This window comes from Brassica napus, chromosome A2 (assembly GCF_020379485.1).
Source record: "Brassica napus cultivar Da-Ae chromosome A2, Da-Ae, whole genome shotgun sequence".
Taxonomy (NCBI): Eukaryota; Viridiplantae; Streptophyta; class Magnoliopsida; order Brassicales; family Brassicaceae; genus Brassica; species Brassica napus.
Window position 1 is genome coordinate 7,126,568 of NC_063435.1, and position 13,221 is coordinate 7,139,788.

A 13,221-nucleotide genomic window follows, 5' to 3' on the forward strand; every position below is an offset into this window, starting at 1 on the left:
TACCGGTTTAGTGGCCAAGTGTGGTTGAACCAGTTGAGCACTATTAAGCTAATGTGGTTAGTGTTATCTTGTCGTTTGTGGGAACTTAGTTCAAATCGTTTTCCCAGCTCTGACCTAGAGGACGGTCCTTGAGCAGGCTTGTTTCTACTCTTTTGAGGAATTCATGAAGCCAGATGAATCAATTTCTTGTTAGTGTTGTGTACCTCGTTCGACTGTCTTTGGGTCTCTTCCTTTTTTTTCCCTGGCTCGGTTCAACCTCCAACTCAAATTATTCAAGATTGTAGCGCTACTATTAGTCATGTTCAATTCGCTCTCAAGAAAAATGGTTAAGATATCCATTGTTTTTGCTTCCATGTTTTTTTACCTTTTTTGCAATGGAACCAAATCTAAATGTCTTATATTTGATGCTTACATCTTAACTTCATTTATGAAATGATATTTACATTTGAGAAAAGAAGAAGAAGATAAATACATACATATAGTCAAATAGATGCAAAGTGAACACAACACAACAATACAAGTACAAATAAACTAACCACGTAATTTATATTAGTTGTTGCTTGACAAGTTAAGAGAAACCAACTCAACAACCATGTACATCACTCAGAATATCATTTAACAAACAGAAAAAACCATTTACTTCATTCTGGTTAATCTCTCTTCCAGTTCTGATAAGTCAATCAAGTTCGAATCGTTGACCTGCAAACAAAACTAGCCATATTATTGTACCCTCGAACATATCATAAACTTTATGCATAGTGTTGTATGCTCGTATACAAAGGCTGGGATTTATATTACATAAAAAGTGCGGCCGAAAGACTGTTACCACATGTGACATGTGTAAACGTATTCTTGAAATAAATATAACCACAGTAGTTATGATTAATCTCTTTACACATATTGGATGCGTAAGATAGTATATTCTTGAATCTCATGCATATCAATCTGGGTATCTATATATATATATATATATATGACTTCAAAAAAAAATTCTGTGTTTCAGTTGACATGTTATAAAATTGTGTTAATCTTTAAATAAAGGAACCCATAACATGTAGTTTTTAATGAACGTAATAATATTAACTAAATACAAAACGGAAAACAGAAAAAAAAATTTCTTTCATTTTGTAAAAGTATTAAATGAAAACTAAAAATTGCTATGTTTTAGTAGCAAGTTGAAAATTATATATATTGTAACATTTAAATGCAAACGCAAATCGGCATAGCTGAAGTTTTATAGGAGTAAGATAACTTTACCTCAGCTTGTAGAGTGTAAATCAGTCTATCATCAACAATAGAGGAGATGGAGTTAAGAAGGCAGAGACCATTTTCACTAAGAACTTGAAGAACACTCGAAAGCCGCGGTTGGCCACGGCAGGAGCGACTGCTAAACACTATTTCCACACCCACCAAACACTGACGAACCACCACATGATTCATTGTCTCCATCTCATCCTTCGAATCATCCAAGGGGGTTCCTCTAGACAGTAACATGAGCTCATCTCTCCTCAAACTCAGCTCCTTGATCTTCTTCTCTAAATACGTTATGTAGTTAACCGCTTCATTCACTTGATCTGACGTCGAACGCTTACCCTACAGAATGTAAAATATCAAGACAAGACAAGCGACAAGAGAGCTTAGATCTAAGTAAACTTGTAAGAGAAACACAAAGTCAAAACACCTGCTATGATCCCTTTTTCATTTTCTTACACGGTAGACCAAGTCAAATGACAAAGACTGTGTATTATAAGATGTAAAGGAGTCATCAAAAATCAAAATCAAGATTAGGGTTTTAGGAATTAGGGAGTGACCTGAATGAAATGAAGAGGGAGAAGAGAACGAAGAGAAGCATAAAGAGAAGCCATTTCTTGTCTTCTCTGTCTCTCAATTTCTCTATGCATCATCTTCTCCATGTCGTTGTTATCAGTACTTACTCTTAGTTTCGTACAGCGTCTTCTTTTCTCCCGACAATCGTCCATCAAAAAGCTTTGATGCTCTTAACTAATTGTATTATATTTCTTTAAGAGATTCTCTCCTGATGATGATGTTGAGACAGCAAGATCTGATCTCCTGAGGATTTTGTGATCTTGGTTTGATCTTAGTCTTTTAGAAGAAACAGCTCAGGGCTTTGATGTAAAGTTGAAAATTATTGCAGTCTTGAGGATTGAGCAAATTATTAAATAAAAAGATTTGTCAGACAAAATTATTTTAATGGAGAAGAAGATACGTTGGTTAGACGTATCAGAAAAATGACGGAAAATAATTTAAAACTAGATCCGCGCTGTCCGAGATTTATTCGGTTTATTAAAAATTTATACATAATTTATATATTTTAAGTTTATTTAAAATTTATGTTCAATTTTTTTCGTATGATTTATTTTATTTATTTATATAAGGTGGGTTAAAATTTTGAGAATTCTGAATGATTTGGATTTATTTTAACTTGTTTTGCAGTGATTTTATTTTCAATGATTTAAAATGAATAATATAATTAAAATTTTAAATGTCTCATACTGACCAAAATTTGTGTAAATATTTTTATAATAAAACTAGGTGGACGGTGTGGGCATGTGCAACATTAATATGATTCTTATATTGGTGGTAACATTTCTATGATTTATGATCGATTGTATTCTCTATGCTAACATATCATATATGTTTATGTAATCATTTATTCATGTTTATCCCCAATATATTAAAATAGAAGAATTACAATATTTGTGGTAGCCACGTGCATCACTACAATGAGTTTTAAAATTCTAAAAAAAATATTTTGGTACATCTAAATATATAACAAGTTTTTTATTAAACTAAACATAAATTTGTTATTAATGTTTTTCATTCTTTCTTTAAATAAAAATTACGGAATTTCTTAATGTGGCTAAAATATATATAAAAATTAATGATTTTAAATAATAAAGATTTGATAAAAAAATTAGTGTATTCTCTATCATATTCGTTTACTTTAAATTAATAAAATAAATTAAACAACTACATTAACCATATAATAAAAATTTAATTTTTTCTGTATATGTCATATTTTGATTTTTTAAAACGACTATAAATTACTAAAACTGTTAAAAGTCTCACATTAAAATTTTTGCGATCCATGGTTCAAAGGTTTTGGTTATGATAAAATATAAATGATTACAAAATCATATAAGTAAGAAGTCTCATTTAATAAATATTGGGCAAAGAATTCTAGAGGAGTTATTAATTTTGTAATCCCGGCTCTAGACTTCTGTCAATTCTTGCCTTAATAAATCTCGGCTCCATACCCACATCATTCTTTGATGGGCATAAAGAAATCGTCTTCGTAGCAACCACCAAACCAATAGAACAAAGAAATTCATGCCTCCGGCTAAATGGAATATTTCTACTAATTTCCGACTACGAATAATCTATGTACGAGAGACCCAAACCCTAGAACAAGGGAGGTTATTCTAGACTTCGACTATAGAGTTCAGCGGATAGAACTAGAGTTTGTCTAATACATTGTATTTCATGCTCTATTGATCAATAATAAACTAATTTTGATCTTTGTTCATGTTTATTATTGTTTACTTCTCGTTTTCGTAAACAGTTCGCATAGATTTACCCTAACAATATGGATATGACTTCTTTTTATCCACTCTGGTTTAAAAAAAAATCAAATTTAAAATAGGCAAAATATTAATTTCTACTATTTTGAAAATATTTTTTCATTATTGAACCAGAAATTTTTTTTACATTATTAAATCAGAAAAAATCTTTGGAGAAAGAAACTGACTTTATTATTGGTCTGTTTTTATTGGTTTTGAATTATAATTAATTGTTTTCTTCGTAAATATTCAGATGACAGAGAAAAATACTGGATTTATTATTATTCAGACTAGATCCTTTCTCCGCACTACGCGCGGATAATATATTTAAATTTGTTACATTTATCATTTTTAACTTGACTTAACTAATTTTTAAATTTGATTTTTTTTTAATATTTTTAGTTTAAGGTAAATATTTCTATTATATGTAACACAATTAACTAATAAAATATGAAGAATCAAGTCCGAGATTTTAGAGTTATGTAAGAAAATATAATTATGTATAGAACATAAATTATCTTAGTTTAAAAGATCGGAATCTCATCATGAATAAATTCACGAAAAGAAAAAGTACTCCAATAACCTACTTAAAATATAAAACCCTTTTTTTTAAAAAAGTGTACTTAATAATATTTTTTTATGTGTAATAGTTGAAACTGACAATTGAATATCGATCTAAAATATTAATTGTAATAAACTAATTTTGAATTTTGTAATATTACATGAATTATAAGTCTTTAAAATCTAAAATCTATTTTATTAATATAATATATTTTTGATTCATTTATTATTTTGACGTTAAAAAATATTGCTTTAGTTTTATTTGTATATTAATTTTTTAATAATTTAGTTTCTTTGTGTGTTTGCGTTGAGCATATTTAATTTGTAGTTTGTATATTTAATAACACATTGTTGCGTGTCGTTCTATGATTTTAATAAATGTGTTATCATTTCATTTTTATTACTACTAATATGATTTTTTAGTGATCAATGATAATTTATTTCTAACGTTATGTATTATATTTATCGTATATTTTCTAACTCTTCGTACTGGCACTTTTTTTAGAATCATTTTCTACTAACATGATTTTCTTGTGTTGTAAATGTGGAAAACGCATTTATATATGGATTGGAATAGCGTTTCCAGTTATTTATGTTGTAAAGATGTAAAATAAAACTGTGTATGTTGTAAATTTAGACTTTTTAGTGTAACTGAGCACTAAAGAAAATTTTTTTTTGATAGTGACATTAAAAAGAAAAAATTTGAACCCTTAAAGGTAAGAAGTGAGACGTGGTCTTTGAGACTTGGATTAAGAAGAAGAAGAAGACCGGCAGAGTCTTAGCGGCATAAGGAACACCGGTGACGGCAAGCTCTTAGAAGCCAATGACTTGAAATCGACTTGTTCTCTATCGCCAAAAAAGGAGCCGGAATTAGGGTTCTTAGTCTCCCCTATTTAGGAAATAATCAATTAACCCCTTTTTTTAACCACATCCGCTTTTGTTTATTTACTTTCTTTTGTTTTTTAAATTTAAATTTTTTTAAACAATTAAATTTATAAAAAAATGTATTAAGATTAGATTAAGGGTTTAATTGGGTTTTCAGAAAACATTATACTAAGTGGACAACTTATAATTCATATTATGGCATAGGGACAATCTATTTGTTTTTTTTTTGTTCCATATTTACAATTTTCCCTTTCATTATGATGTGTATCCAAAATATAATTATTGCCAAATATCTTTTGCACTTTCAACCCAAATTATTTTTCCAAAATTATTATTCATTACATTTTATATAAATGGATTTTTGAAATGTATAATTATTGTTTTATCAATAAATAATAAATAAAATAATTTTTATTGTTTTCAAATTAAGTTTTTGATTTTTTTACAAAAAAAAATGTTTTAAATTTTATATAGCTTTCAAATTATATGTTATAAAAAAATCGAAATTCTTTTTCAAATTTAAAATAAAAATAGTTTCAATTTGAGAAATATAAAGAAACAAATTCAAAATAATTCGAAAAAATATTCATGAAGTAGCAATTTACAAAAGTTTGATCAAATTTTGTAAGTTAGTGTATATATATTTTCTTTTCCAAGTAACTTTTAAAGTTCACAAACTCTACACAATTTTATCTCCCAATAACCCCCATCTTTATAGTAGACTTCTTATTCACTCTAATCATGCTTTCTTGCTTACTTACACCTAATCCATACCTCTAGTCTCTAGACCAATCTTTACACCCACAACTTAACTATTCCAACAACTCCTTAACAAACAACAACTCTTACTAACGACTTGTTATGATCTGGTTCACGTTCATCATCTTCAGCTTTGACTTTGGATTGATTTGAAACTTCTTCTTCTTCTTGCCTTTTAGTTTTTCTTCTTCTCACTGACTTCCATTCTTTCATTTGCAGGTTGTACTCAATGAATCACTTCTCAACAAAAAGTAGTAAGTGAAGCAAAGTGTGATCAATACCTCGTTCATTGCAACCATAGGTGTCTCATAAGAAGAGGTTTCGTCCGCCGCGGAGTATCTGTTTGCGAAGATTAAGAATCACAACTTGTTTTCAACAGAAACTAAGCAGGACCCATTGTTGAACGGCTTAAGATATGCTCAGTTAAATATACTTCGTTTCATATGCATCGAAACACACCTTTGACTAATGTGGCTTTTAACGTAGAGAAGATGTCATGTACTGATGTAAATTTTTTAGATCGTGTGATAGTTATCAGGATCAAATCGTATTGGTATGAATCGCATAGGCATTTTAGAATAATTTTTGTAAAGAGAAGAGAGCAATATGTTTGATCTATTACTTGCACACGTATTCGTATAGTATTTAATAATTTTTAGTAGACCCTTTTTCTTTGAAGCTGCGTATATAAATGACACTTAGTGATTAAATTACATGATAAAAATATCAATTAATCTAAACTTACACAAATTCTTTAAGATACGTTTGGATGCGTATTTGTATACTATTATGTTATTTTATAGTTAACCTTTATTCTTTAGCGAGTGCTAAAAAAAAAAGTAAGCACTGCAAATATAAAACAGTACATTCCATGAAAAACAAATCGTAAAGATGCTCTCTGAGACTCAAACTTAGTCACATGAAAATGCAAGAAGATGATCCAAGCAACAAATACTCTTTTTTCACAAAATAAATTTAAACTAAAAAATAGAAAAACAACGCCAATCAATACTTTTGGTTCCCCAAGCGGCTTGCTTTGTCTAGCTGAATCTTTGATCTTATCAGCTTCTGGAAACCATTCCTGCAAACTCATAATGGTGATTACCATTGGGTTCAGGGAAGAGAGTGATACATATATATCTGTCTTATACTCTTGTGATCCAAATTTTTTTTAATAAGCTCTCAAAATCGAACCATATACTCTGGATATGCCTTTAAACTGTATCATGTCACAAAATAAAGATTTAAAATTTGCAGCAAGAGAGATGAGATGTCGGTAGACGCAAATCTAACGATTCAAAAAGTATAATTGCATCTAGAATTGTTCATGAAATAAATTAAAGCGTATTTCTTACTACCGTCATATATCAAGAGAGACTTGAGAGATTCCAAAATCTCTGAAACTTTCAGCAGAACCACATCACCAATACTTCTTTCTTTATCAAAAAAATACTTCTACATGTCCTAAGCTCAATCTCTTCAAGATTGTATAGACACAAACAGAAGAACTCTGTTTCTCTAATGGTTCCACATGATTTCAGACTCAATTTCATTAGCTTTCTTAGAACCGGTTAAGGAAGATGAAGAGTTTCTTGAGCAGACATCAGACTGATAAGCCCTTGAGAGGATGGAGACAAAGCAACCCAAAAAACGGATCCGGACCGGTAAACAAACGATTCTTGTATATGTGTCCAAGAAAGTTTCAATGGCTTAGTGGTATCTGTCATATATTTATGTCATACTAACCTGGGTTCGATCATTTCCTTTGTATTGTTTTTTTATTTTTACGAAAAAATAAATGAGATGACGTGGCAACTTCGGACTCTCTGATTGGACGATTTTTTGTGCCTACGTAGACACTCTAAAAAGAGTTTATATCCCCTTTTAGTATAGTATAGATGGCACCACCTGCCATCTCACCAAGCCACGGTTCGAATTCTGCAATGCAACTGCCACTAATAAGTGAAAAAACATAGTCTTGTACGAAAGTCAAAAAAATCGAGATTGTTCCAAAGACGAAAAACACAAAAGCCCAATTCCAGGCCCATACTATATCTATTACAGCGTTTATTCCTCTTTCGCTGCGCATTGTTTCTCCAATCTTCTTAGGGTCAGCGACGATCTGAATACATAGAATCAGTTTCGCGCTGCTCAGATCTTCGAGTTTTTTTCACTCACTCAACGTACTCTTCGACGCTCTATAATGGAAGTAAGATCTGCAACGAAGCTACAGTGCCAACGTATTGGCTGCAACGCCATGTTCACCGATGACGACAATCCAGACGGTTCTTGTCGGTTTCATGCCTCTGTACGGTCTTCTTCCCTCCTTTAATTGATTCAGTTCGGTTTTTTATTTATTTACATGTCATATAGGTCTAGTCTTAAGAACATTAGCTTTTAACTCTCGAATTGCCAAACATTAGACTTTTCAATCAACTGCTTGCATATTTATTATTATCCCTTTGAATTTAGTTGAATAGCACCAGCACCATTGAGACATATAAGGAGAACAAAATAATGTAGTGCATCTATAATAAGTACTGTTCACAGAAGTAGGTCTTGTTGTTAGCGATGTACCAACAATAGAATACATCTTTACAACTCTTCATCTATGCTTGCTTGGAGATTTCTTTGTATCTTTACATATTCATTTACCACACTTTTTTTTCCGGTCTGGCTTGGCTTGGCTTTTTGCTGTCGACACCAAGCAGGGAGTAAGTCAAATTTACTCTAGTTATTATTTTGTTACACTCATCTCCTCGGAGAGTTAAAGCTAGAAATATTCATACGTGCAGCCATTTTTTCACGACGGAATGAAAGAATGGAGCTGCTGCAAGCAAAGAAGTCACGATTTCACTTTGTTCTTGGAAATTCCTGGGTAATAATAACATCATCATCATATATAATAACCCCATGTATGTCTTTGTGTTGTGGTTGATCGCAGACACACTGATACTTTTTGTTTGTTTTTTGCAAATAAAGATGTAAGACAGGTAAACACACAACTGAGAAACCAGTTTTGGCCAAACCGGCTCCAAGGCAGCCTGTCACGGTTCCTACTTCATCTCCACATGGTAATGCTGCAACAAAAGACTCTTGCTCCAGATGCCGCCAAGGCTTCTTCTGCTCAGACCATGGTTTGTATCTCCGCTCTCTCTCTGTTTTCCATATTCTTTTCAACAGAATCTCTAAACTTTTTGTCCCTAACCACACAGGCTCCCAGCCCAAAGAACAGACTAGTCAGCAGGCCCTGAACACACCAGTACAAGTGCAAGGAGAAAAGACTGAGTCGTTAGCCCCAGCTCCGGTTAAAAAGGTTGTTATAGACATTAATCAACCGCAAGTGTGCAAAAACAAGGGGTGTGGCAAAACATTCAAGGAGAGAGACAATCACGAGACTGCTTGTAGCTATCATCCAGGTCCTGCGGTCTTCCACGACAGACTGAGAGGGGTGCGTTTTTAACACTTTTCTTTTCCTCGAAACACTCTTCTCTTTAAACTGTTTTTGATTGTGTTTGTTGTTGTTGTTGTTGTTGTTGTTGTGCAGTGGAAGTGTTGCGATGTTCACGTGAAAGAGTTCGACGAGTTCATGGAGATACCTCCTTGTACCAAAGGTTGGCACAGCAGCAGCAGCGCCGATCAAGCGGTCTGATATGTATCCATTTGATTTTCAAAAGATTTTTTACCATCTTATGGAACAATATATGTAATGGTTAAAATGCTCATTGTACTGTTTTCAATGCTTCCTTCCATAAAGATATGGATAAATGTTTGTATGCTCTTCAAGTGATTTTGATTAGGACTGGCAAAGTATCATGATCCGAAGAATTGGACCTAGATTAAATACTCGAACAGATCTTAAATTATTACACCAATGAATTGGTTCTGGATTTAACCCCAATTGAAATGAGTTCCAAACCAGTTTTTTATATATTTATTTTTAACTATAATAATTGAATTGAATTATTAACCTGTTACAAATTGTGAAAATATTATATGTACAAGTCTATAACCGATAATAAGTATCTACTAGATTTTGACCCGCGCTTTGAAAGCGCGGGATTGAATTTTAGTTTAAATATTTTTATGTAACAAAATTATAATTTATATAATTTGTTTCTTTTAGGTTTGTATTTAGTTATAAAAAATTATATGTACTATTTATTATGCTTTTTTCTTAGGTGAACTACAATTTAGTAAATTTAAAATTATTCAAAACCGTATTATAAGTAATTTATTTATTTAATTTTTTCATTGATTTTGTTTTAATAACTCATACCTTTTATTAATCAGTTTAGATATTTATTTTATAATAAAACTTGTGTTAAAATGTTGGTTCAATCCGTCTTAATTTAAATATTTTTATTAAAATGCAATCTTAGAATTAATATGTAGGAGTCCTTTTTAATTATTTTATTTTGAATGATCGAAATGTTTTGTGACCAAGTTTAATATAACAACAATTCAGATGAATACATGGAAGTATATTTTCAAAGTAATAGATTTTTCTTAAATTTCAAATAATTCAGCTAATTAAATAAGATAAAATACAATTCAATTAAAAGTAACATCTAACATCCGTATACATACAGTGTAATATAATATGTATACAAAATAATATGTTATTTCACTCTATGTCTATAATAACTAATTGTTATACATGAAAGAAAAATAATAATTATTATAGTAAAATATGTGTAATATACACCCGTAACAAATGTTTTGACTTTTATGATGCAGTTAGTTATAACATCTATCTTATTAAAACTCAAGTACAAAATTGGAGTGTTTGGAGACTTGAATATAACTATTAAAAAATTTGGAGTGTTTGGAAACATGGATTACAGTCTTTAAAAAAAAAATATTTTTGTTTGAAAACAAAGATAGTAGTATTAAGAAAAAAAGTAATGGGCTTATGTTTTTTAAAAAAATTGAAAGTTATCTAGGCCACTTTTAAAATATACCAAAATGGGTTAATCTAATTGCCTAAATTTTTTTTTTCTAAACTAACCATAAAACAAAATTTAAACTTTATATACATATTTCAAATCAAAATAATAATTCAAATTTGATTTATATCAAAAATTGATTCAAAAATATACATATATTCAAAAATGGATTTTTACTAAACTATTTTTCAATAACCATTATAAAAAATATTGTCAATATATATAAGAAAAATATAATACAAAGCCCAATTTGAAATACCAACTCAAATTATGGTTTTTATATTTCATATTAAATCTTAAAAATATAATATATGTAATTATTTATATGATGGTATGTATAAAATACTATTAATTATATGATTACTTATATGATGGTACATATAAAATATGATTAATTATATGATGATAAAATACGATATATAATAATGACTAGGGATGGGCTTTTGGGTACCCATACGGGTTTGGTTCTGATCGGTTTGTATTTCGGGTTTTCAGGGTCAAAGATTTCAGCCTTATTAGAATGTTTCTAAATTTTGGTTTGAGTTCGATTTGGATCTTTGCGGGTTTGGATAACTAATTTAAATTATTTTTAAAGTCTTAAATCATTATATATTTTAAATTTCTCAAAATGTATAAATAAAATAATATATTACATATAAATTTGAATAATATATGTCATAATACTTAAGTTTAACATATCAATTGGCTTGATTTAAAATTTTGGATACGGAATTAATAATTATTTTAAGTATTTTTGGTGATTTGAGTATACTTTAACTATTTCAGATATTTACTTTTGACTATCTATATATATTTTCAAGTATTTAAACCAATTTAAAAGTATCATTTTCGATGTTTTATATACGTTAAATCTAAAAATAATTAATATATATATAAGTATATAAATCTATTTTTAGATAAATTCGGATACCCAAATACTTCGGTTCGGATCAGATTCGGTTCTCTAAATAACAAAATTTTGAATAATTAGAATATTTAATCAATTTATGTTCGGGTTTGGTACTATATTTTTGGATCGGTATCGGTTATATTCCTCGGATTCATTTTTCCAAATCCTAATAATTACATGAAAAACAAATATTAACATATTTTCAAAATATACACCCGCGCGCCTGCGCGGGTCAAAATCTAGTAAGTAATTAAGTAATATACACCCGTAACAAATGTTTTGATTAGGACCCATTTTTCTATTGGTAGTAATGTATTATTTTCTTATATGTGGACATGAGATCTTGATAATAGGTGTGTGAATTATTAGGCATTTGTTTAATTAATGAATAATTATGTTGAGATTTTACGGTTAATGAACAATCGGTTATAGCCATTATTTAGGAATATTCTTTTAGTGAGTTAAAGTGTTTAAGGCAATATAATTAATTATATTAAACAAAAATTTATGAGTGGCACACTATTGTAAATATCTAACAAAATAAGAGCAGAATCCTATGAGGGATTTTGCTTTAATAGTATAGATACTATTAAAAGGGAATCACTCCTAAAAAATCTAATTAAACAAGGTTGTTGAACCATTTCATTAAACTTAACTATTTATTTGGTTTTAACTTATATTTCTTTAACTATATAAATACTTTACATAATTTAAATAAATTCATTTATTATTTTCTCATAATCTATTATATAATTGCTCTAACAATAAATTCATATGAATATATGATAAATTATTCAAATGTGATCATTACCACATAAAATCTATACTATTAAAAGAGAATCACTCCTAAAAAATCTATAAGGTTGTTGGACCATTTCATTAAACTTAACTATTTATTTGGTTTTAACTTATATTTCTCTAACTATATAAATACTTTACATAATTTAAATAAATTCATTTATTATTTTCTCATAATCTATTATATAATTGCTCTAACAATAAATTCATATGAATATATGATAAATTATTCAAATATGATCATTACCACATATAATTCTATTAATAGTATAAATTTTTAATGGTTTAGTTATGTTTAATAGGTATATAATTTGTATTTTAAAATTTTAAGTACTCATTTGGTCCTTACTTTGGTTTCTATTTTTTCTATGCTCGATTATTTATGAAATTCAGCTTAATTTTGAGTTTTTTTCCCAGTTTGGTACGGTTTAGTGTACTCAGGTAAATGTACTCAAACCTATACATTATCTCTTATATAAGAAGAATTTATTTAATTTCAAAAATAAATCCGTGCTTTCTAAGCGCGGATCAAAATCTAGTATCTGTTTTAAGAGGATTTGTGTATAACAACGTTATTATGAATTTTCACGATTGACGGTTCTTGTATAATGATGAAGATATTGTGTAAGTTTATTTCCATTAATTTGAATAATTGTTAAAAGGCTGACAAAAAAAAAGAATAATTGTTAATAGTTTAATATTGCCTAAGAAAATAATCAAAATATACGATGTACAATCATTGATTAGTTTTCAGTTAAAAAGGTTTTGACTATTAATT

At 29.2% G+C, this 13,221-nt stretch overlaps 2 protein-coding genes across 2 annotated transcripts; one reads left to right on the forward strand and one right to left on the reverse strand.

Moving 5' to 3' along the window:
* Window positions 1-424: 424 nt before the first annotated feature.
* On the reverse strand, window positions 425-2,273 carry LOC106414441 (transcription factor bHLH36-like). The gene is made up of 3 exons (XM_013855104.3): window positions 1,812-2,273; window positions 1,258-1,593; window positions 425-699 (listed from the first exon to the last, which is right to left on the reverse strand). The coding sequence occupies exons 1-3, from the start codon at window positions 1,977-1,979 to the stop codon at window positions 637-639; spliced, it is 567 nt and encodes a 188-aa protein (XP_013710558.2). The 5' UTR covers window positions 1,980-2,273; the 3' UTR covers window positions 425-636.
* Window positions 2,274-7,861: 5,588 nt separating this feature from the next.
* LOC106412132 (cysteine and histidine-rich domain-containing protein RAR1) lies at window positions 7,862-9,567 on the forward strand. The gene is made up of 6 exons (XM_013853023.3): window positions 7,862-8,094; window positions 8,498-8,500; window positions 8,582-8,664; window positions 8,769-8,923; window positions 9,002-9,237; window positions 9,334-9,567. The coding sequence occupies exons 1-6, from the start codon at window positions 7,990-7,992 to the stop codon at window positions 9,436-9,438; spliced, it is 687 nt and encodes a 228-aa protein (XP_013708477.2). The 5' UTR covers window positions 7,862-7,989; the 3' UTR covers window positions 9,439-9,567.
* Window positions 9,568-13,221: the final 3,654 nt, after the last annotated feature.

Coding starts and splice junctions, on each gene's coding strand:
- LOC106412132 (XM_013853023.3), top strand. CDS start 7,990: ATGGAAGTAAGATCTGCAACGAAGCTACAGTGCCAACGTATTGGCTGC. Junction 8,665..8,768: donor TTGTTCTTGGAAATTCCTGG/GTAATAATAACA, acceptor TTGCAAATAAAG/ATGTAAGACAGGTAAACACA. Junction 8,924..9,001: donor CTTCTTCTGCTCAGACCATG/GTTTGTATCTCC, acceptor CTAACCACACAG/GCTCCCAGCCCAAAGAACAG.
- LOC106414441 (XM_013855104.3), bottom strand. CDS start 1,979: ATGGACGATTGTCGGGAGAAAAGAAGACGCTGTACGAAACTAAGAGTA. Junction 1,594..1,811: donor TCCCTCTTCATTTCATTCAG/GTCACTCCCTAA, acceptor TACATTCTGTAG/GGTAAGCGTTCGACGTCAGA. Junction 700..1,257: donor TTTACACTCTACAAGCTGAG/GTAAAGTTATCT, acceptor TTTTGTTTGCAG/GTCAACGATTCGAACTTGAT.